Raw genomic sequence first — 24889 nt, forward strand, 5'->3', positions numbered from 1 at the left:
CAAACTAGATTTTGAGAGCAGCACTGCTGCAGTAACTGCAACTTGGTTCCCTTTCTTTGTTTATCCACGGTCTCCTAGAGAGAAATGAAACCAGCTTTATCAGGATTTCTCATGCCAATACTTTTAAAAAAGAAACAAGCAATAAAAGTTGTCATGGATCTTGAAACCAGTAAATAATCACAATGAAGCAGAGCTCAGGAATGGTGCACATCTCCTACAAAGCAGATCTGCACAGGCAAGGCAGTACCCACCTCACCCAGAGATATTCCCCACCAAATTCTGCTGGAATTCCAACTCTTATTTCCAAACTGTAACAAAGTAATTGCTGTTTCACCAGGAATGCAATCTTTGAAGCAGGAGCCCTTCAAGTCAAAGATTCCTGGCCCAACCAGAGTGACACAAATTATTGGTACCAACTCACCTGCTGCTGCTGGAGGGACTCTGACACATTTCATCCAACAATTCACTGCTGGGGATATTTAAATGTTAGTAAATAATGTTTATTGCCATAAGAACTGCCCTTTTAATTTTGCTAAGGAGTTTGAAAAGGCATCATAACTTCTTGCTGGGTTACATTTACAAAATTGAGCGTCAGCTTCCAAGTTTTGGGAGCTGTGATAGTTCAACATTCATCTGCAACACTGCAGGCACAGCATTAGCCAATGAGAGATTCATTAATTAAGTTGTTTACCAAAAGTAAGAAATAAAACAAGCATATTTTTGCTGTTGGCTTCACAGAAAGTGCAATCAGCATTTTCAGAGTGCAAGGTAGTCCCTCCTTGTGATTGCTTTTGGCTGGCTGACATTCTCTTGCCAACAATGTGCTATTGCTTGCTCTTTTTTTCAACAATTATTAAACTGAAATAGCTGAAAAGCTTCTAAATAATATTCCAGCACTGTCTTGACTCAGGACATGGAATTCCCCTAATTTTGTTTTATGAACTCTATGGCTTCTCTTTACCCCTTCTTCCCCACACAGGACCCTGGTACAGGGGCAGATGAGAAGCTGGATAATCTCAATTACAGGTGATGGTAGATGAGGTGAACTGGTACAAAGAACAATGTCTTTCATTTGAGATTTCTGCTCTTTATCTTTCTTGGAGAGCTCATTCCTGTTGGCCTGGGCTGCTGCATTTGATGAATGGGTCAGCAGCAAGGGTCTGTGTGAGCAAATGAGTAAGATGCACATCCCATCCCTCAAACCATAATGAAAATCTTTATGAGATTGGATTCATGCTTTGAGATGACCTAAGAATATGTTCCTGCTTTTTTAAATATTACAATTTAGTTATCCAGTGACAGCATGAAGTGCCAGCACCAACCATTCCTGAAAGCTGGGACAGTAACTCACACATGGGTGGTGCTACTTTACAGAGCTGATTAATATTAAATTAATTTTTAAAACCCGATAAAACAGCAGTGAGGCAGACTTTTCTAATCATAAGTGTTCCGATCATCTTTTTTAAGCAACACAGCTGCTGCCAAAAAAGCTGGAATTTCATAGGCAGAAAAACTACCTAAATTACCAGAAGTTACTCAGTCCTTTTTTTTCCTTAATCAACATGTAACGAGACCAGAGAACTGATCTACAAGAAATACCTGTCTATATCTGAGAGCAGAGCATGACATTATTTCTGTTTGAATCCCTGCACCCATGCTCTGTGTTGCCATATTTACCACAGGTGGGATCTTCTTCCTCTAAACCTCACTTCTGCAAACTTGCTACTAATGACAACTTGTAGAAAAAGTTGCAAAGTTCCCCTTGACATCCTGTGAGAAGGATCAAGGTGAGTCTCAAAAATTTCTCTCGTTAAAGCTGTTACAGAAGCTCCCCCCCAAAACTGTTATCACACAAAGAAGTATTTCAGAAGTTCTTGGTGAGTTTTTCACAGAAATTTATTACCCCTAAAAGCTGTTGGTGATGATTTAGTGACATGAAGTGAAAATTATTCAGGAAAATCATTCTCTTTCTTTGCTCAACCCATGTTGAGTTTGCTCAAGCTTGTGTTTCCTCAGCAAGGCCACTGATTGATACAAATGATATTTAGCAGGTAGAGATTCATTCTTTCTTTTTCATGATAGAAAAAGACCAAATTTTCTTTCAATTATTAAAAGCCAAGAATAACGATACCCAAAAGAAGGTGAAAAAGTACAAGAAAAAAACATATCAACTGTTATGGGTCTGGACAATGAAATACAAGAATATGATGAAGAATATACACAATCAGCACATAATTTATTGATCGCCCCTTCTCCAAGGAAGGGCCATCAGCTAGTTTAAAAGTAAAATTACATACTAAAATAACAGCAGAGAGAGATAAAAATTATGAGGGTCATGCAAGGGGAAAAAGATGTATCTTCAGCAAAGATTTTTAAATGAGATGGAGAGTCAATGAGGCAGAGAAACACAGGAAAGCCCTTCTATGCCAGAAAGAATTGCAGAAAAGCAGCTTCTTTTAGCATTAGTGGTGAAATGTGGAGTGGCAGCATGGGAAAGAAAACGAAAAAAGCAAAGCAGACACTCCTGAAATAAACTGCCCTAATCCTGCTTTTTAGAATGCCTATTAATTACATTAGCATAATGGAAGTTGTTTGAAAGGCCAGACAAAACCAGGAGAAGAGAATAAATGACTTGTGCTAACAGATGTGCTCACGACTGCAAACACGAGCTCAAACCGTACCTGAGCCATGGACTGCATCACCCAGCTCTCCCTGAGCCTTGCAAACCTCCTGCCCAAATCCCAATCCCTGCCCTGCTGCCTGCAGAGCATCTCCAGCAAGTCTCAGCTGCTGCCAACATCACTGATGTCACTTCTGTCCCCGTGTCAGGGACCTGCACGCCCCCGGTCACCGGGTCCAGCTCGGGGCACTGGGGGTCGAGGCAGGAAAAAAGACAACAGGTGAAAGAGAAATGGCAAGTGCTTGACCACAGAAAACAAAAGTTCAAAGGATTTGCAGCAGTCGGCAGAAAGTTTAACATGAACGGGAAAACAAAAAGGTCGTTTTCGTGGATAAATAAATGCTGGGATGGTTTGCTGGGCGTGGGATGAACTCCCCAGCACTGAATCCAGGAGCACCTGGATGTGCTCCTTGGGTACTGCTGGAGCTCAGCTGAGAGTGCAGGCTCCTCCCAGGTGGGATTTCCCAGCCTAAGATGGTCAGCATGCTCCTCCAACACACTGCTGTCTGCTCCAGGGTGCAGCCCATGAGCAGCCCAGGTCCACAGGCTGCCCCCAGGGAGTGTAAAATTCCTTGTGGGAGACTCAGAACCACTCCTTAAAATATGGAATAATTTGGGTATGGATGTGTAAACAGACTGTTTGCCCCAATAATTGTGTATGCAATAGTTATTCTGGGGTTTTAATACTCCCATGAAATAAAAATTTTTCTAATGGTCTGCTCAGTTGCACATGTCCCCCACAAACATATTTCCCTAGGAAAAATAATATTTAGAGCAGGCAGGAAGGTTTAAACCTGCCTAGTGGCTGGTTTATATAAAATGTAATAAGAAATTTACCTGTACCTCATGACCATGGCAACTTTCTGGTGCCAGCCCATTGCACTCCACCACCCTGTGAATTCTGGCACTGCTGGGGACACAGAACCATCCAGGAGTGAGAGAAATCTCCTCATCCACTGCTCCATCCTGAGACACACAGCCCCCCACAGCTGCACCCACCACATCCAGGTGAAATGCTAAATACTAACAAGAATGAATTCTCTTTCTAGAGAATTGTATTGTACTGATGGAGAATATTGTACTGATTTAGATACAACCTTTCACAACAATAACCTTGCAGAGATGAATCTGAAGAACAGGCAATGACGAGACCAAACTGAGCTGTTTTCAAACATTGCTTGAATGTTTTTCCTTCGATTGTCAAGTGCAACGAAATAAAAAAAATACAAATTATTCAACTGTGAAATCATATTTAAATCTAAAACTTTCTCTGGCTGTTAGAACACCTCAGCCCAAGCTGCAGTGCAGAGCAGCTCCCCAACCTGCACAGTCTGGATGTGAATTCAGCTGAAGCTGCTGTGCCAGAGCTGCTCTGAGCCTGCCCCAGCCCTGCTGAGGCTCCAGGAGTGTGGCCACAGGGATGGCAGTGCAAGCCCAGGACTGCATTAGCCAGGCTGTGAGCAGCTGATGAGCTGTGCTGATTCATTTCCAGGGAGATCTACTTGGAGATGATTGGGTTTCAATCCTTGACCTCCAGAATTTTAAGCATCGCTTCACTCATATTAGAGATTTTGTATATAGACAAAATACAGATTATGGATGACTCCTGAGTCAGCAGGAAAGAAAGTCCTTTACAGTCCTTGTACTGAAGATTTGTTAAACAACAAAAATTAAAATAAAAAACAATCCTTCCCAACTCAACTGTAAATTCAGTTTAAAGTTGGTAGAACTGATTGTGGTTAAGTACATAAATAACTGAAGTGGGAATGGGGAGCAGTGTTTAAATACAGTCAGACACCAACAGTTTCTCCTATGAGTTCTTCTATCAGAAATAAAAAACTCCCATTTCACATATTCAGTCTACTCCTCTCTCCTGTTTCTTTCAGTAAACAGCTCATACCTTGTTTGATGGAAAAAGCCTGAAAGAGAAACCTTAACATGATAAATTACCATTAAATTAAGGAGAAATTACAGCACCACAAGGATTGCACTGGCTGGCTGAGGTTGGACAGGACCTCGAGATCATGAAAGCCCAACTCTGCCCTTTGAGAGTCAGGTTTGCCAGGACAGTGCCCAAGGATGGAGATTTCAGCCCCCTGGGAGCACCCATCCCTCCCACCAGCTGCTGGTGTGATGCCCAGCCCTCCTTGGGAAAACATTCCTGCCCCAGGGCTGATTACTCAGTCAAACTAAAAATCAGCATTGAAAGTAGGCAAAACTATTCACATTATAAATATGGAAAAGCCACATTTATGCAGAAAAAAGTGCACTGGTTTAGCTAATGAGCACTAACAGGAAAACAAGAGTATGGGGAGTGTTCTACCAGATCTCACCTGTGCTACGAGCACTAATTCAGTTCTAAACATCTGGCTCTGCACTACCCCCAGAAAATGCAGATTTCTTGTGGAACATGTGGGAAGGAAACCTATGCCTATAACTGAGCCATCACTGCAGTCACTGTCCTCATCTTTGTCACCAGCTCTGACACTGCTCCATGACAGCACACACCAGAGCCTGGGCTTTGGCTCCTTCCTCTCCTTAGAACAATTTAAAAATCCCTATAATTTTAACTTCAGATGTATCTGTTAGCAATTGCTATCCAATGAGCACATCCCAGGCATTTATTTTCCTTTCCCAGAAGGGAGTTTCTCAAGTACATAAATAAGGTAAAGAAATGTTTTAGGTGACAGCAGAAAATCAAACTCACCCTTTGTTATTAACCACTGGGTTAAAATAACACACTTTTTATTTCAAGTGTGAGTATTTACATGACAAGATAGGTCATTTAATTTCATGTACTGAAGTGTGATTACAGTGCACTAACTTGTTCTTATCCTTACTATGACATCCCTAAATCAGTGACAATAGGAAAGTGCTAAGAACTCATCATGCAAATAAAGCAGGGAGGATGCCCCACAGACAGAAACCAAACTAAACAAAGCTGGCAATACTTAAATAGCAAGTTTGAGTTTGCTGATAGACTGCTCAAGAGGAAATCAAAATTAATATCAGAAAATACTATGCTAGGGCCAAACAAGAATATTTGTAATAAAACTTTTTCCTTGTGCATTTGTACAGACTACTATTTGCATATACATTTCTGTATGTATATATATGTTTGTATATATTTTTTAAATCTGATCTTTGATTTTAACCCCACAAAAAGACAAATGGAAGGAAAACAGATGTCACTATAATGGAGGTCAAAAGAGCCACCCTGCATTTATGATCCCTGTGTGGTATTTCAGGTCAAGAGCTCCAAACTTTCATGCTTCCCTTGGAAATGACCCAGGCCCTGTTTGCTCCCTGTACCTTGGTGCATTTTTGAGGCAGAATTCCGTGCAGGAAAACAACCTGGGCTAGGAAAGGCACACCTTGGGGAGGAGGAGGAGAAACAGCAATTGGAGGTTGTCACAACTGTACCTCCAGTCCCTTTAGCTTTGCACATGATTGCTGCAGCTTCAAGATTCCACGTTACATCTTTAATTGTGGGCATTTAGCATACTGCCTCTTATTATTAAGATACTGCTGAATTTTATTGTCAGTGTGGCCACAGGACAAGGCTAATAATTACCAGCACCAGAAGCAGCTTGTGGTTTTATATTACATTGAGGTAAATTACACTGGAATTAGAGTGGATTACTTTTATCAAATGGGGAATAAGCTGTTAATTAACTCCCTGCTGTAGCAATCTTTTTCTGAGCTTGCAACTGTTATTAGCTCTAGATTAAACTGTTGAATTAATTTCCCACTTACTTACTATTTCAAGAGTTTTTAATTTACCTGGCAGCAGTTTTAATGGGAAATTGTATTAGTGAGCATAAATTGTTTTTGGGAAGGGTAAACAGTTTGTGATAATGTTTATTAAGTCGTTTTGTTTGAGCAAAAATATAATTGCAGTTTTAATTAGTGCATGGTTGTTGGAGTATTAGGTTTGAGATTACATTATGGCATTCTGAGGAAACAATCGCCCAGGTAATCCCAGCATTTATGAGTGAGAGCAAAGGGAAAAAATGGGTGAACACTGCCCCAGCCCTGGGGGTGCACACAAACACTGAAATTCACACAAACACACACACAAACACACAAATTCACACAAACACAAACTCCAATTCATACAAACACACACAAACACACAAATTCACACACACACACACACAAACACACAAATTCACACAAACACAAACTCCAATTCATACAAACACACACAAACACACAAATTCACACACACACACACTCCAATTCACACAACCACACACAAACACACAAATTCACACAAACACACACACAAACACACAAATTCACACACACACAATCCAATTCATACAAATACACACTCCAATTCACACAAACACACAATCACAAGATTTTTCACGTTCAGAAAAGGGCCAGGTGATCTCTGAGCTCTCTGCTCCCCTGCTCAGTCCCAGCACTGCTCTCCCCACTCACCAGACCCCTGCATTGTCCTCTCTATAATAAATTCCCTCCTCCTGAAGGATTTGTAGGAACCAGACATGGAAAACACAATTCAGCTCAAAAGTGACCTGGGAAAGGAAAGTTACCTGTGTCAACCCACAGCCCCATCTCCAGGTGCTGAACTGTGCAGCCCCACTGGCTGCCAGGGTGAAAAGAACATTTTCTGATAAAGGCTGTGGCTGGAAAAACATCATCCAGCAACAGATGTGGGTGTAAGCAACTCCATACAGCCCAAAACCAGCCATAAACACAACCCAATTAACATTTGTTCTTGGGGTTTGTTTCCCTCCATCAGCACTTTTTTCCCCTACTGCGTTTGAGGTGTGGTCAATGTTAGAAACCATCAAATGTTCTTCAAAAAGTCTGCAATGTGCCTTTTTTTAATCCAAACGTTAACATAAAAATGTTCAACTCAAGTTTATTCAATTAATTTTGGTTCTCAATTTATAAAGATTTTACCATTCATGCAAAGGAAAATGAGAATTAAGATGCAATGTGCTGACATGGAGTGGAGTTTTACAGCCTTTTTAATACAGATGTAATTTTAAAAATAATAGGTTTAAAATAGTAAAAAACCAAAAACTAATAGTTTTGCTAAATTACCTTTTTATTACATGGTTTCAATTAGCATTCCCTCATCCTCCCACCCAACATGCAGATTGTTCTCTCGTTGCTCTGAAGGAAATTATGAGATGATAGGAGTACAGAAGATACTTCAACCAAATGTTAGAGCCTCAATTGAAAACACAAGTACACAGCATTCCCAGAATGATTTGTTGCAGCAAATTCCATAAAAGTTAACAGTTCCTAAAGATGTGTATAACTTATGGAGCATGGTTCTTGCATATGGTAATAGATTATCCTCCTAAACTCATCAGTTATTACATTTAATATGCACTATGCTAAAAATTACAAACAATAAAATGCTTTCATCCTGACTGTGGTTTTTCGTGTCTTTGAAGCCACCAGAAAGCTGAGGTGGTTTTAGTTAAGGTATTACTGTACAGCATGAGGAAAATGTTATACTACAGGTGCAGGGAAGATTTAATCCACATGTTGTGAGGGTACAAATGGATATAAACAGTGGATTAATCCTTGGGTCCCTTCACCTCTGACTCTCCCAGTCAGAAGAAAAATGGCCTAATTCTGGAATTGTATGGTTCCCTGTGTTGTCAACAGCTTTTATTTCATCTGCAGAAGGTTCTGTGAGACAGAGCCCAGCTGATCACCATTTCATCATCATTCATAACACTAAAGATCACAAACTATGTAGGAATATCCATACTGAGAGGAAGAACAGAGGTCAGTGCTGCAGACATAAATGAGCCCAGCCCATAAAACCCACTCAGCCTTTCCCAGCAGTGACCAACCACGACACTGAGCTCAGGCAGATCAGGTAATTCAAGTGAACAGTGTCACAGAGAAGAGACTCAAACCCTGCTCAAGAATGCTTTAAACACCTGAAATCAAATTTCAAGGTGTTCTAATAAGAACAAATGTAATACCTACTTGAGTACATAGAGTATTAATTCTCTCCCCTGATCTAATGAGCACAGCTTTTAATGCTCCAGGTTCCATAGCTACAGTTCACATTTGGAAACTCCAAATACCTTCTCAATACCTTTATTTAATCATCCTCCTCTTAAGGCATAAATATTTTACCCTAACAAAATCATTTTTGTTTCCAGAAAGACTGTAATATGAGCACACTGATATATAAATTCACATGGCTTAAGATTTCCACAAACACATCTTTCTGTCACTTTATATTCTATGTTCTCCAACAGTAAAGGACACTTATGGTAAAGAATGCTCAGAAAAAGGGAGCCTGTGACCACAATAGAACACAACTAGAACCCATTTCCAAACCCACCCTACTAAGGGATTCAATGCATCTAACTTTAAACATCTCTTTTGTTGATTTATTTTTAAGAAAAGAGAGTAACCTAATGAGAGCAAATACCAGGAAGATTTCTTTGGAGAATTTCCTATTTATCTATCAGCAATAAGTACCATTTGTTGTATCTTTGTATCTTCTACTCCATGATGGCATTCCCTAAAAAGGGTGTTTGTCAAATATAAACCTGTCAGGCTACAGTAGATCTGTGTTAAGATTAGCTCTCTATTCCACACCAATCTGCCTGACATAACTATTACAGGACAGAAGTTAAGAACACGAGCAGGTTCAATCACTCTGTCCAGAATACAAAACCAGAGCTGTCAGATGGAAAAGTTTTCATTTCTTTTCTTAGAAATTTCATAGAAGAGAAACCCATTGAGAGATTTATGGGAATCTATAGAGCTCGATTTGATATGATGCTTTTTAGGTATGTACACACACACAGAGAAATCAATGGAAATCAGCACACATCTTCTTACTAAGTCAGACAGCAATTCTACAGCTAGACAGCAATTTTATAGTTGTGATTCTTATGTCTAAAAGCAGCAAATTTTAGACAGATGTATGAAACAAAAGCTAATCACATCTTAGAACCAGAGCTAAAACCAGCCATTCATTCACATGAGACACAAACAGCAGCAAACACCTTGGATTTGAAGAGTCCTGAGCTTAGCAAACTTAATTTGTGTTTCATCAGAAAAAATAAAACAAAATCTGAAAAAACAAAAAACAAACAAACAAACAAAACCCTATTAAAAGCACATATAGACTACTAGAACTGAATTTAACAATACCGAGAAGCCGGGAATAAAGGGACCACTAACAATATAAAAACGTTAGAAGAGGGGAATGAGAAAGAAAGGTTCCAAATTTCTCAGCACATTGATCTACGAACATAATTCCTGTCTGTGCCATGTGTACCAGGACTGTCCCCAGGGGGAGTTTTGGGCTCAGGGACAGTGATGCCTTGGGTTTTAGCTTTTATAATTTTCAGAATTTCTGCTGCTTAGTGTGTGACTCTGAAACTTCATATTAGGTGTTAAGTGAGTTCTCTTCACAGGGTAGTGACAAAACAATTCCTTTCTAGCTGGAGAATCAAGGACAACTGGTACCCAAAAATCAGAAATAACAGAGAGGGAAAGGGGGCAAAACCAGGGGGCTGAGACTTCATAGCCTGGGGCTGTGGGTGGATAATTGACCCCAACATGCAGATGAACCAAAACTTATAAAAGTGTAAAAACTCATGACCAGGATCCATCTTGGAGTTGATTTGGGTGTAGCACTTGCACTGCCCAAGGTGAATCCTTTCAATAAATTCCTATTTTATCCCTTTTGCTCCGTTCCAGCTCAGCCTTTCCAGGCAGCAGGAGGATGCATGGATAGACAGGTTCTCCGAGGAGCTGCAGGAGAGTTTCCCCTCTCCAGGAGAGTTGGGGATCAGCAGAGGCAGGAAGGGCTCCTGTGGCAGCACAGAGCCCCAGCCCTGCTGTGTCTCAGGCAGGTACCCTGTAAAATTTCAATGATGCCTTTAAATTCTAATGGTTTCAAGCTGCTGTAAACTTCTGCAGCCATCAAAAATAATCTGTCATGGGACTAAGGGGTATGAACATCATGTCAGAGCCACTCTGACGTTAGATTTATTGGAGGGTAAAGCATGTCATTTATGCATCAACTCACAGGAGAAAAAAGCAATCCCTATGAAGTCAATCTAATAATAGACTGGAAAGCAATGATTACTGTTTCATGTGCAGCAGCTATTTGTAGCAGAAGTTGGCCTAATTCAGCAGGCCTTGCCTGTCAGAGCTCTGGGATTAGCAAGTGTTTAGATGAAAATCTATCAGGAAACATCAAGAAATGGTTTAATGAAGAACAAAAGTCTTCATTGTTACATTTAACATTTGCTGAAACTTTTCCATTTGCGCCGCTACATTTCTAAAAAGCTTACTGGAAGTGACATCCCAAATAGAATACAAATGTTGAGGGACTGCAACTTCAAATTATCTACCACGGTTCTCTGCAATTTCACTGCAAAAATCTGCTCTCACTCTTCTCCTGTGGGCGGAATGCCCTGAAATTGAGTGCAAGATTTTTTAAAGACATGACTAATAATCATGGCCTCACTGTACTACACATTCCCCACCATCCAAATACTTCACCTCCATTGACTAATCCACCTCGCCAGTCCCCACATGGCATAACCCAACTGCTGGCAGCGTTTGGGAGGAGTGGAAGCAGGATGACAGACAGCTGCCAGGCAGAACCCAGACACACAGAAATGCCACAACAGGAATGGGCACCACCAAAAGATGCCAAGGGAGTCCCCAGACATCCCCGTGCCAGGATACTCACTTCTTGAAACTGTTTAAAAAAATAAATAAATCTCAAATCCCTCAATTAAGTTCAAGTTCCAGTGTTAACTCACCATAGAGAAGAGGCTGCCTTTCATCTTCCTTCATACATTAAGTAAAATTAAAACTAACCCAGAGAAAATATTTCAATTCATTTTCACTTGAAGTCATTGCTCATCATAGAACACAATGAATGTCTCAAACTGAGAAACCAAGACATTCCTATCTAAAGGAAAATTCGGGAGTTAATCTGATTAATACATACATTGCACAGCTCACTGTCTCCAATGAAATTCCCAGCAAAGAATGAAAAAGAAATAGAGAAAATAAGACACTCCAATGTACTTTCATGTCAGTGTAGGAGACATTGAGGGAACATTTAGCCACACCACAAGTTCACACCCTGTACCAGAAAATGACCCAACCAGCAGGAAACCATCAGCAGCTCTTGGTATTTTTTCTAAATGTGGAGAAATGGGCAAACACAGACTGCTCCACCTGCAGTAAATCCTAACATAGCTACAAGTCTGGACTGCAAGATCAGTGTCAACCTACTCTGTCTCATCAATTTAACTCATGAATCTTCAGTCACAGTTCAACCAAGATCAACCAACATTGCATACACTCTGCTATTCAGAAGTTTCATTTTCAATCTGGGGTTTAATATAAAAACTAAGAGGAAGTTACTATATTTTATTCCAACTACTTGATTAAATTAACCTTGGTAACTCCTTTAAGACACAGGATAACTCCTTTTACACAAACCAAATTTATTTTATTTTGTAAAATAAACATGCTGTAAGTTGAAAAAGAAGGTGAGGCTGAAACAGTTCAAAGTTTCTAGAGCACGTTTTAAAAGGATAGTTATGGATGCTTTGTATTTGTGAAAAATCATTTCACCACAATATTTAACTGCTATCCCAATCACAGCTTAATGGCATCTCAGAAAATCCATTGCAAAATTTCCATTTATAACATCACAGATGTGTAAGGCCACACTTTGATGATGCAGAAGATGCAAGTACTGCAGTTGTATTACTGTCTATCATCTAGCAAAAACACATGAGTGATAACTCCTGTTAGATGTCACAGTTCAGCCATTATTTGGAGACCAGTATATTTTTCTTGAGCTGTGGAACATGAAAACAGAAAATCAGCTCGCTACCAGGACCAGCTAGCCCCTCAATTAATAGAGTGCCTAATCAATCATCTTAGCCTTGAAAAATGTGCAGGTAGCAAATCCCAAAACTAAGCCATAATTTACTGTCTCCTAAACTATTCTGATCTCAGTATCATTGTCACTGTACCAGCACAGAGGTTCTACTGGGATATCACACAAATACAGCTTTGGAGAAGTGCTGCTCCAGAGATCAGAATCTGAGCATCCCTTTGACCATTCCTCCCCAAATTCCTGATCCCTGGCAGATAACCTTTGGATCTCAAGAGTTTTACTGAACTTTCAGTGATGAGATTTCTCTCTCTCATCCCAATCTTTCCCAATCCTCCTGTTTTTGCAGGTGGCAGAGACAGGGCTGGCTTGAGCACAGGAAACCCACCCAAAGCAACCCCAGGATTTATTTCTTCCTCTTTCTATCTCTTTTGTATCACTCCTTCTCTTTATTGCCTGGAAATAAACAGTGACTTGAAAGGAAAAGAAAAATTATCACGGACCAGTTTCTAGGATGGATCTGCTTTTCCAATCAGGAGCTGGGTGCAGAGGATTTTGGAGTTGGCCATGGTATGGGAATGGCTCAGTTAATTGAGGGCATCCTCAAGGTCAACACAAATTGTGGTGCAGACATAAAAGTCAAGGGCAAAAAAATAAAAAAGGAAAGACAGAGTCATATGATTCAAAGAAAAATGGAGATCAGGAGAGACACAACAGAAAGGGAAGATTGTGTCCATATCAATGGGCAAAAAAATCTTCCCATGATATTTTCCCAAGTTCTATCTACAGTGAAAACTTCTCATAAATCAACACAAATTCTCAACAGGATTAGGACTCATGCTTAGCTAATGCAGACTGATAAGCCAGTCTGAAGAAATATTATCTGTAATTAAAATTTGTAATGAACCAGTTCCAAAACAGGAAGGCCAAAACAATTCATGGTGCATTTCCTTGACATTTAATAGGTTTGAATAAGAGATTCTGCTGACAAGTTTTCAGCAATCTAACCCAGCTACCAACACAAAACAGCCTTCTGAAGCTTTACACTGACTAATCTAATGAATTTCAGGGAAAACAAAACCTTGAGATCAATATATCCATACATTACACAGGACTCCACAGGACAAGGGAAGTACTAAACCCACCAGGGCAGAGCTCTCCAAATTGCCACTGTGAGATGGCAAAGTTTTCTGGGTCAGCTGAATGTGAATAATAGGGTGTTCTTAGCCCAAATAACCTATTGACTTCCATACCTAACAAAATGGAGAGGCTCTTTCAAGTGCCTCCCAGATTTAGCAGCTGTTGCTCTGACACTGTCAGCATCACATCCATCTTAATCACAGTGTGAGCCTTTCAACTTCCCTTTCTTTTCCCTTCCTTCCACCCATCAGCTCCAAGCTCTCTGTGACCAGGAGTTCAAGCAATCTCCCTGGTCTCTCCTGCATGATGCCCCTTTGTTTTAGCATCTGATCCATGTACATCTCCCAGTTTTTGTCCTGCACATACAGGAATCCTGCATTTGGATGCCCGTGGGAGGTGCCTTCAGGCTGTCTTTGCTCTGCTGTTCTGAAGCACTCTGCTGTAGCAGCTCCCCTCTAACTTGCTTTGCCCATCACCACAGGCACTTTACTTTTTATCCTCATTATTCTTTTTGATTTTTCTTTGCTTGAAATAAAAGCCTCCATATGTTTTGCTCTTCTTTTATTGGAAGATGTTAATGCTGTGTACCAGAGGGCACAGTCAGATGAGGGATTGCCATTTGGACAGAATTATACACCCAATTACTGCCTAGGGTATATCACCTGTATGAGTGCTTTCAGCAGATCTCAGCTCTGACAGAACTGAAGGCAACATTTTACTGCTGGAAAACAATATTCAGTGCTTTCCAAAGGAGTGTTTTTTCTGTCAAAGTCATTTAAATTACCTAGTTCTTAATGGCCTACAATTCACTGTAGATATATTTCTAGTTCTTAAAAATGTGACCCATCTGAATTCTAAGTGCTTTTAAAACCAAAGCTCAGCCATATGCACTTTTAGTTAATTTAAAACCATATTCAAACCCCTCTCCTCATTTGAGTTCTCATCTGAAAAAGTGAACTATTACTTTAAATGTACAGATCATAACAGATCAGGAGTTCCTTAAAAAGAAACCAGTCCTGTTTCACCAGCAGGGCATGAGAAGGCTGCACATGTGAAAGAGCTTTGGAGTGCTGGGTAATTCACATTCACCGAGTGGATTAGCTGAAATAAGCATAATAAATGAAAGAGAATAAAATAAAAAACAATTTCACACTAAGGGAAGGCTTGACTTATAGGAAGTGGCAGCTCTGATGGCCCAAGGCACAGAATTAGTTTTGCCACTCGATAATTTGACTGATTCACTCGAGTGGCCAGAAAAGGACATTTTCTGCCTGATTTCAGTGTAATGAAGTCACCTGCTCTGTGGCTGCCAGGGCCAAACCAAGTGCAGCACCAGGACCAGGCTGGCTGCTCGTGTGAGATCCAGCTACAGCTGCACATTTGCCTTTTTCCATGTGAAACCACACAAACACCATGAAAATGACCTGTTCCATTCTCTCCCCTGTTTACTGAGAGCTGGGGGTTACTGCTGGGATGTTCTCTCAGTTCTGCTGCATATCCCAGCAAAGAGCCTGTGCTTTGCTACTTTTTGAACAAAGGAGGTGACAAAGACAGAAAAAAATAAAGTCATTCCAAGGGACTAGAAATATATATAACATTTTTTCTTAATCAGGAATGATTATGAAATTCTTTATAAACAATTACAGATTTTACATTAAAATTACAAAACATGCATTAAATATAATTTTCCTCCTCACACATTTTATATAAAAAGACTGTACTATACAGGCAGAGATTTGGGAACACATCTAAACAACTTGCATGATATGATGTCAGTTTTATTCCTGCTTTGCTGAACTGGGGTCAGACTGGTAAATGTAATGTATGTGCTCATCTTTAGGCATATGCCCAGTTTCACTGGTTATTATTTACAGCTAACCTTTCAGGGTAATGACTGTATACTGCATGTCAAAGGAACAAAATGTTATACTGCTATGGAAGAGAATACTTTCTTCCTTTTATGCAAATATTAGATCGAGACTGCCCCAGTCAGGAGAGAGAATCCACTTAGAAATATTATTACTATTAAAGCACATCCAATCAATATGCAAATGAAAAAAAAACCCAGTAATTAAGCATTTTAGTTTTTACAATTGTTCAACAGTAAAAACAAAGATGTAACGTGCATCAAAATGATTTAACATTTTACAACCAATTTTCTACTTGACATATGTTAGTGCATGATTCATCTACATTTTTCAGAATCAAAGTCCATGATCTGGCAAACTAATTCTGTTAATAAAATGAAAAGGTGACCTTGCTTAATTTAATAAGTCTGTGTAGAAATACTCTTTCAACATGTTAAAGAATTACAAAAAGGTTATCATAGCTTGCTTTCATGGGAGAGTACTCTACCTTTTCCAGCTCATTTCTCAGGCTTTTACTGTAATTCATTAGATTACATAAAAACAATGTAGATCATTATATTTTAATAAAGGCTTTCCTTTCCTAATAAAATGTCTGTCATTTATATTCAGACATCTATTATATAAAATGCTTCTCTTTCTGAAGTGCAGCTTTTCATATTCAAGTCACAGGAGGTTGGTAGCTGGAGGAATTTCTAATTTTTTTTTTACAAAGGCTTTTCAGCATGAATTTGGTTTCTAGATGGAGTCCTCCAGAACTGCAGCCCTACATTTATCTTTCAAAGAGGGACAACCCAGGATCAGCAACACCAGCTGCCACCAGCAAACCAAGAGCAAAACCTCTGCTCAGCAGAGGATGCTGCACAACCCTCAGTAAGGCTGCTTGTTTTTGCTTTACACCAATTAATGCTCACTGTGATAAAACAGTTCATACAACTAAGCTGGACAACTATACAACCTGTATAAAACTGTACAGCTAAAACAGTTTATACAGCACAAACACATTTCCAGTGAAATCCTACTACAACCTCACTTTGTGAGAGTGATCAGGCAATCAATCTAGTTCAGTTATTCTTGCTTCCAAATAAAAATGTGCACCTCTTCAGACTGCTCAGAAAGAGAAGTTTCCTGCTCATCACGAATTCTAATTTGCTGCCAGCCCTTGACATCACATTTTATTGCTGGGGAAGGGCTGAGAGAAGAGCACATTGTCCCTGTGCAGGAGACACCACCCCAGCCAAGCTGTGACCCTGGGATCAGGCACTCACTGCATTTGCAGTTCTGTGAAGAATCCTGACAGAACCTGATCTCCCAAACTCTATGGGAAGGAGGAAAACACTCGTGTTTAAGACACCAAGCCAAATCAATGGGATTATTTGTTTGCTGATCTTAAATCACACTTCCCTCATGTAGGACTCCAGGACAAGGACCAGAGCACAAACACATTTCAAATCACAATGAAAGCACTCAGTACCTGACCAGAGCTATGGAACCACCTGGATTTAAGTAAACTTCATGCTTATTTTTTAATCCAGTGAGATTTGTTCTCTCCTTTTTCCTGCATAACTTCACCAGTGTTGTTATACCAAGATTTTTTCCAAAATACAGCTTTATAAAGCTTTCCTTTAGGAAACCACACTACTCCAATCTAATGCAGACCTGAATGTTGCATTTCAAGAGAGTATTATTTATGTGAATATAGCACCCTTTAGCATTGCAAGTAGATGATGGATCAGTATTTTTCTGCAACTAGAGGTGTATTATCCTTCCAGTTAAAATTGTACCTATTTAGTTTTAGGTCACAGAAGTAAGAATTTAAGTGTTTGTAGATAACTTGAGTTTAACAAGTCTTTGAAATACTGCTGGATACACAAAATGCAGTCAGTGTGGGAATCCTACACGAACACACTGAGATGCATTTAACTCCACTTGTTTGTGATACTGGTGACTATTGGCTCAACTTTATCAAAGTGACTGCAAAGGAAAAGAAGACTTAACAAAACCAGTTCAGTTAGAATAGTGTTATTGCCAGAACAGTCCTCCAGAAAACAGGGAGTGCTGAAGGCAAACCCTTCACACCTCCTGATGCTATTTATGACTTTAAGGCACTTCTTAACAATAACTTAAAAGAGAGAAGCAGACAGGTCCTATGATCACTGCAGACCTCAGTGCTGTGAGACAGGAGACTCACAGAAGAGCTGGTAGAAAAGAATGCCATGGATGCTAAAAACAGAAAGGTGAAAACTTACTGATTTTGCTAACTCTGTGACACTTCAGCCAGCTTTTTCAAATGCCTCTCTTCCATCTGCAAATCAAGGCAAGCTCAGTGCAGCCCTACCCTGAGTGTCAAAATTATAAAGACATAATTCTCTAAGTGTGACCACCCCTGGTTGAACTTTGTTTTCTCTAAAGATGTAGGAACTCGGTAGGATCGATTTTTTTTTTTTTTTAATTTTTACAAATGCATAAAAATCAAAGTATATTGCTGAGTTTCACACTTCTCAGACAGTAATTAGTAGCTGAGGCTAAGTGTAAATTAAATTTACAACAAGGTTAACCATTCAGCAAAATCTCAACAGCTTTAGCTATTTGTTTGTCAGAAACGGAATGTCCCACCCGACAGAGCAGACACTGAAAATGGATCCTTAAAGAAAGATAATATTAAAAGAGAAAAGGAAAGAGAGGAACTGAGTGACTCACAGTCACCAAGTATAGTTCTCAGATTATCAGAACTCGACTGAATGGCTGTATTAAAAGAGTAATGATATGATCCTGCATTCCTCATTCACTCCAATTCAGGCTCCCTTCAGCACAGAAATCTGCTGGCATGAGATGGGTGGTACTCAATCATGCTGCACACATGGTCTTTAATTTTAAAATCCAGTTAAATAGATGTTCTAACATCATTTTTTATCTGAGAACATTTCATGATAAAATGAAAGAGCGCACATGTAACTTATTTGTCAGCTTTACTGTGTAGTGGATAACTTTCCTATGTTACTCACACGAGCTTTCATTTCCCAAATCTATCTGCATTCATTATGACAGTAAAAATGAAGAGTTGCTAAAGAGACGTATGCATTTTTATTATTGTTTGAAAAAATAGATCTTTCCACAGTCCTTTGAGCTTCTGAGTGTGTGATTTGTATAAAATATTTCTCATTTTGGGGACACAGCAGATGGAGTGCAGGGCACTGTGGGATATGCCATTTATCACAATGACAGTGCGTAGGTAGCACTGATCCTCTCACCACAGGGGGAAGCTCGAGCTGCAAATGTGGAGCAGCATTAAAAGCCCGACGAGTGGAGTTTGGCAACACTTGTACTACTCATTAACTTAATCATATTAATTTATTAGCCATATATATCAAAGTAATTCACTACTGAATTGTCACCAAGAACAATTTATAAACTGTTAACGTTCCCCATAGGCAGAGGAGTGTTGTGGCATCCTTAATCAGTGCGTTTGCCTTTGATTAAAAATAATAATTTCTGCCAAGCCAGGTAATGCCAACAATGACAAAGTCCTGCATATGCTTCTCATTATAAATGGAACTTTCAAATGTCACCTATGACAACTGAAAAAAACAACAGCAACAACAAAAAAAAGGGTAATTGTAAACAGCAAAATGAGCCACAGAAATGGGATGTAAACACACAGAAATGTTCAGCTAAATGCTGGCAGTGAGGACAGGGTCTGTGGGACTGCTGGCAGCAGGAGCTGCCACAGGCTGTGCTGGCTGATGTGTGCCCACCTTTATAAACACAACTGGGCACCAGAGACCACAAAAGGCTCCAGTCTCCTTCACTCCTCTCTCAAAACGCCCAAAGACTGCAGCAAATCCTGGTTTATCCTCTCTTTTCTGAATAAAGACTAAGTGGCTGCTGCTGCTGAATGCAAGGAACACATGAAGTTACCATATCCTGTGAGCTGCTCTATTCGAGTCCCACAATGATGTGACTTGGTGAAGCTATTAAAATATTAACTCCACTGAATTATTAATTACCTGAAACTATTAAGTTCACAACAGATTCTTTTAACTATTAATAAGACAAAACTGTTCTGAAAAAAGTATTTGTATCTGTACAAACGAGTCAATATTTTAAACACTGCATTCTTAAAAACTCAAGACAAAGTGTCTATTTTAACTGCTTATGAAATAAAAGAAGAATCATTTTAAGAGGGGCGAAACTAACGGAGCTGATATGAAAATAGTTTATCTTACACACTGGCAATGCAGGAGGTTTGCTTCTGAGTACATACTTGAAAATGCCTTTTTTTCCTCTTCTTACAGGTTTCCCCACCAGCAGCTCCCAGCCCTAAATCCTCACTGTGATCTCTCTGCTGACCTCCCAGCTGTCCCCTGCCAGCCCTGCCACAGCTCCAAAAATGCCACCAGGGATGTTTCAAACAGGTTCGTGCTCATCATCCTGAAACAGCCCCTGCCAGCTCCAGCTGCAGGACCAGCCTATGGACACAGAAATCGCATCCCACTGCCTCAAAAACTGCCCCACACAGCTGCTGGGTGCCCTGTACCACCATCCCACAAAGCTCTAGTGACAGCTCCTCCATGAGCCACCCTCCCCAATACCTTGAAGACAAAATGAAGCAGCTCCCAAAATGCTTTTATTTAAATAACAGCAGCCATTCCACAGACTGAGCAGAGAAAAATCACAAAAAAGGCAGAGTGGTTTTCTAACTTTTTTTTGAGGGCAGCCCAAATGAGGGGTAGGAGAACTGAAGTTGCACAGATAACTATCAAAAGATCCCACCACTCTTTCAGCTTCATTCCATATGAACACTTTGAACCATTGGCTTCAATCACGTAACAGATTTCAAACTCGTGCTTCAGACCCTAAAACTTCCTTGGGAATCTATTCCACAGAGAAGTCCCAGCTGTTAAGATACACTGATGATAAAGACCTGTGCATTAATAGGAGATAAAGCCTTTTTTTGTTCACGTCACTTCATCCCAGGGCATTGTTTGAAGGGCTGAGCCTTTGATGACCATCCCTCTGTGACATGCAGGTTTTTAGCTCTGCCCTCTCAGCAGGCAGGGGCACCACGCTGATTCCCACATTTCCTACACCAATACAAAAAGGAAAACGCTTTCTCCTAAGTTAACATGAAATGGACAGTGTGCTTAACATCAGCTTCTGAAGGATGCAGTCAGGGCACTGCTCCTGTCCTTCCCAGGGGTCTGCATCTCACACACACCACCTCATCTTCCTCAGGAGCAGCAGGAACTCAGATGTCACCCAAATATTCCCATTCCCTCAAGGTGGGAAGTACCTACAAACATTTAAAAAGGTCGAGGCTTCACTTGCAGCTCCTTCACACGTTACTTAGGTCTGAGAGTAGATGGAGCTCGCCGTGCCAAGAGGTCAAAAAAATACCCTCCACACTGGGAAATGCAGTGTGCCTAATTTAACTACCTGTTTATTATGTGAAAATGACCATGTAAACCGAGCTGACACAAACCAAATGGGTGATGAAAATAACAGCACATTTCAAGGAGTGGAAACACAGATGGCTCGTCTGAGTCTGCAGGAAGTTACTAATCATCACTCTGTAATACCCCCTCCAGACAGAGCTGCGAGCTCTGCAGCCACAACTGCGACTTCTCGAGACCCATCCATCTCCCCAAGAGCCAGCCTGGACTCCACTGCCTCCACTCCAACGAGACAGCAGGCTGGAGAGGAGGCAAAAATGAAAAAAAAAATGCAATGCTGGATGAATCATGCTGCATTTGCTGATGTGGAGCCTGTTACTAAAATGAAGAGAACAACTCGGATGCTAAGCTGGGCATAGCAAATGAGGGAGCCACATAAGGAGAGTGAAATTCTTTTTTAATTTGAATAATGTAGGCAGACTAACATTAACATCTGCATATCTGTGCTGTAGGAAGAATGGGCAAGTTCAGATACAAGGATTATCAAGGACAAGAAGATATCCAGAGGAAATGCTTCAGGCAATCACACTGCAGTCAGAGGGGGCAGGTAGCCAAAGGAGTTCTCAAGATGTTAAATAAAAAACAAATCCTGTCCCGCCTCCCTGTCAGCCTCTGCTCTTCTGGAAGGGATGGATCCAACCCCCCCATGCTGCAAAATCTGCTCAGTCCTGGTCCTGCTCCCCTCCCACAGCCATCCAAACATCCACATGGGAGCTGGGAGCAGCTTTTATTCCAGTCTATTGTCCACCACTTGGAAATCTGGAAGAAAAATCTCTGTTCTGTGACAAGTGTTAAAACCCATTTTGTTCTTATTTCAGCCAAAGGGAAGAATCCAATCCCAGAGCAGTGCAGGCACCCAGAGTAAAGCAATCAGTAATCTGAGTGTCAAGAGGTACAAATGAAGCTGATGGGGGCTTCACATCTGGGGTGCTCCACTGAGAGCCACGACAGCCCAGATCCCCATGGAGTTTACAAGAGGCTCTTCTGGCCCCTTTGCCTCCCCCAGCTCTTACCCTGTCCTTTCCTTAGGGACAGGATAACCCCAGGAGCCCCTGGGGAGTGCCAGGGCTCAGGAGCTGGGAGCCCCCCAGTGCTGCCACCTCCCTGTCTGCAGCCCCTGGTGACACCAGCACGCCCTGAAAGGGACATTTCCCCCTCCAAGCTGCTCCCAAACCCCCTGTGCTGCTCCAGGCACACGGTCTGGGACTCCCCAAGGTTCCCCCAAGGTCAGGGAAAGGCTGCCCTGACAGACACCCCTCCCCTGTGTGCTAAATACAGGGCATGGAGCCCACTCACACTTCAGGCTCCAGACAACTCCCAGCAGCCTGGAAATTCAACTTAATAATCTTCCACTCAAACTGTGTGCTACTCAAAATATCTGTGAGACACAGAATGTGTCTGTGGTACTTCACTGTGCATCCTAAAATATTTCCCAGTTTGAAGCAACATGGCAGTCTGTGTGATTTGGTGTCCTATTTGCAAACACACACACACACACACAGAGTGGAAAAGTAACATGGAATATTCTGGATTTCGGGGAGGAACTTATCAATGCAAGAGGCTCTTGTGCTTTCCTGTCTATCAGCAGTAACATAAACAGGAATCCATGAAATTCCTGAGCTGAGAACACGGCAGAGATATTACAAAACCCCTCATTTATAAACTACAGGAGGGAAGTCACAGTTGTGGATCCCTGTCACAAACACGGGCAGTGCAGGAGCTGCAGCAGCCCAGCTGTGGCACGGGGCTCTGGCCAAGGGCTCTCACACTTGGTTAAGTGCTCCAGCTAAGGCTGCTGCAAATCTTGTTTAGGAATGTTCTTTATCCCCTCGCACAGGGAAGGTGTTGGCTCCCTGGGACATCCCTGGGACACCTGGAGCTGCAGGGAAGTGAAAACTCTCGCTGTGTCACTCGGTTGCAGGGCACGGGTTCTGCAAGCAGAGCCATCTGTGACATCAGCAGAGACGGCACTCTACTCCCAGCAAGGATCTTTTTTCATTCTGATTTTCCTGTTACATGTTCTACGACTTTATATTCTCCTAAACACTTCACTGTGTTTGGTTATTAGGGAGCTACAGTTTATTTAGACTGGACTTTTGACAGCAATCCTGAAACTGCTAAGCCTGTTGAATATTTAAGCAATTACTTTTATGAATACAGACTGTGAATATAGCTTTATTATGGAAATCAACTTACCTTTAGCATACAGCAATTAATAAAAAATTAAAACACTCATCAGGATAGCACAAGATTTAATTTAAACTCTATTAATAAATTAATGAAGTGAAATTAAATACTAGGCATTAAATTATGTTTATAATTCCATATACTTTCATGCTAGATTTTTCACTTTATGATATTGAAAGCAGATTATTAAAGCACAATGCACTGTGGCAACATGGACTTATCTGCTTTTCAAGTGTTTCTTCTGTAATTCCTACAAGCATCTCTCTCTCCCCAGCACACATTAATGGGGTTACAATACACCAGGCATTAGCCACGCTGCTCAGATCCCACGAGAACTAAAACACACATGCATTTCAAAGGAAGAAATGCTTCTTACAGGCCTCCCAGACAATAATTCAGCTTCTCAGGTTGTTAGTTGTTTTTTGGGCTTTTTTTTTTTTTTTTTTTTTTGCTTTTACTAAAATAACACATTTAATGGAATTTCCGGTAAGGAAATTACAATTAATAAAGAACTAAATTACAAAGCCATTAGATTTCAGTCACTGCAGCAGCAAAACAGAGTTTTCATGAACGCTCACCAAAAAAAAAAATAAAAAAAAAAAATCCAATAATGTAACCTCTGGTAAAGCCTGCAAAAGCCCTGAAGGACAAGGCAGTTAGATCAATACTAGTTTATTTTAACTGCTGTGCAGTATGGAGAGATGAGGCTGATCATCTGATGGATTTTATTACCTGTTGGGGAGATAAGCCCTGGTGACAGGAGCCCGGGAACTCCGTGGGGCAGCAGCCGCGCATTTTCCTGGATCGCCACTCCCAGGGAGCGCTTGGGGGGTCGTCCTGGGCGGGAGCTGGTGGGACAAGAGAGAAATGAAAACATTTTCTTTGTGAAACATCGGCTTACTGCACATGCCATCGATCTGTACAAAAATACGTGAGCCACCGGTGATACGCGATAATAAACATTAGAAGTCCGTGCCTAGGGAAAAAAATAAAATAAAAAAGGAAAAAGCGCTTGGTTAAACACGGAAGAACTGCACAGGATTCACAGGAGCCAGCAAAAAGATTTTTTTTTTCCATTATCCAAGGCTTCCATGACCTCAGAGGTGCTTGGTGGAGAGGGGTTAGAGCAGTGCCTGCTCCACAGTGCCTGCTATGCACCTGAACCACAGGAAAGCACAGCCTGTGATGCCTGAAGATGAGGAGCTGAAACCCTGAATGCAACATCCCCAAAACCTCTGGACCTCTGCAGGAATCGCTGCCTTGGGATGGCCGGGACAAACTCAGGAGCTCTCTGTATTCTGGTCTGAAAGTTTGCAGTTTATTTTGTATGGCCTGGGTTTATATGAGACCCTGCAAGGAACTGCAGCCACAGCTCAGAGCAGGACGGAGAGAGGGACAGAGTGAGAGGACAGAGCTTAAGAAAGTAAGAAGAAGAGAGAGATTTTCCCGTTTATAATAAAACAAATCTTCTTCTATGTTGAATATTTTAATTTCCACTAACTAATCTAATACAAGATACAAATTCTCTAACATTTGCATGCGACCTATAAGAATTACTATATTACCATGTTTTATTGCTTTTTTAATCTCTAAATTTTATTTGGGACCCTTCCTGCCATGCTTAGGGAGGATGTCTGTTTGCTTCTTGGTATTGGCAGCATCTAACATTATC

General features: G+C 40.9%; 1 protein-coding gene across 4 annotated transcripts in view; it reads right to left on the minus strand.

The window, feature by feature from the left end:
- DACH2 (dachshund family transcription factor 2) overlaps positions 1 to 24889 on the minus strand; it is a 245161-nt gene that overhangs the window by 100799 nt on the left and 119473 nt on the right. For all 4 annotated transcript variants that reach the window (XM_088173069.1, XM_088173068.1, XM_014888323.2 and 1 more), the window contains exon 2: positions 23950 to 24065. In XM_088173069.1, coding sequence (XP_088029195.1) covers positions 23950 to 24065 — 116 coding nt within the window. The remainder of the gene's footprint in view (positions 1 to 23949; positions 24066 to 24889) is intronic.

This window comes from Sturnus vulgaris, chromosome 14 (genome assembly GCF_052056855.1).
Source record: "Sturnus vulgaris isolate bStuVul1 chromosome 14, bStuVul1.hap1, whole genome shotgun sequence".
Taxonomy (NCBI): Eukaryota; Metazoa; Chordata; class Aves; order Passeriformes; family Sturnidae; genus Sturnus; species Sturnus vulgaris.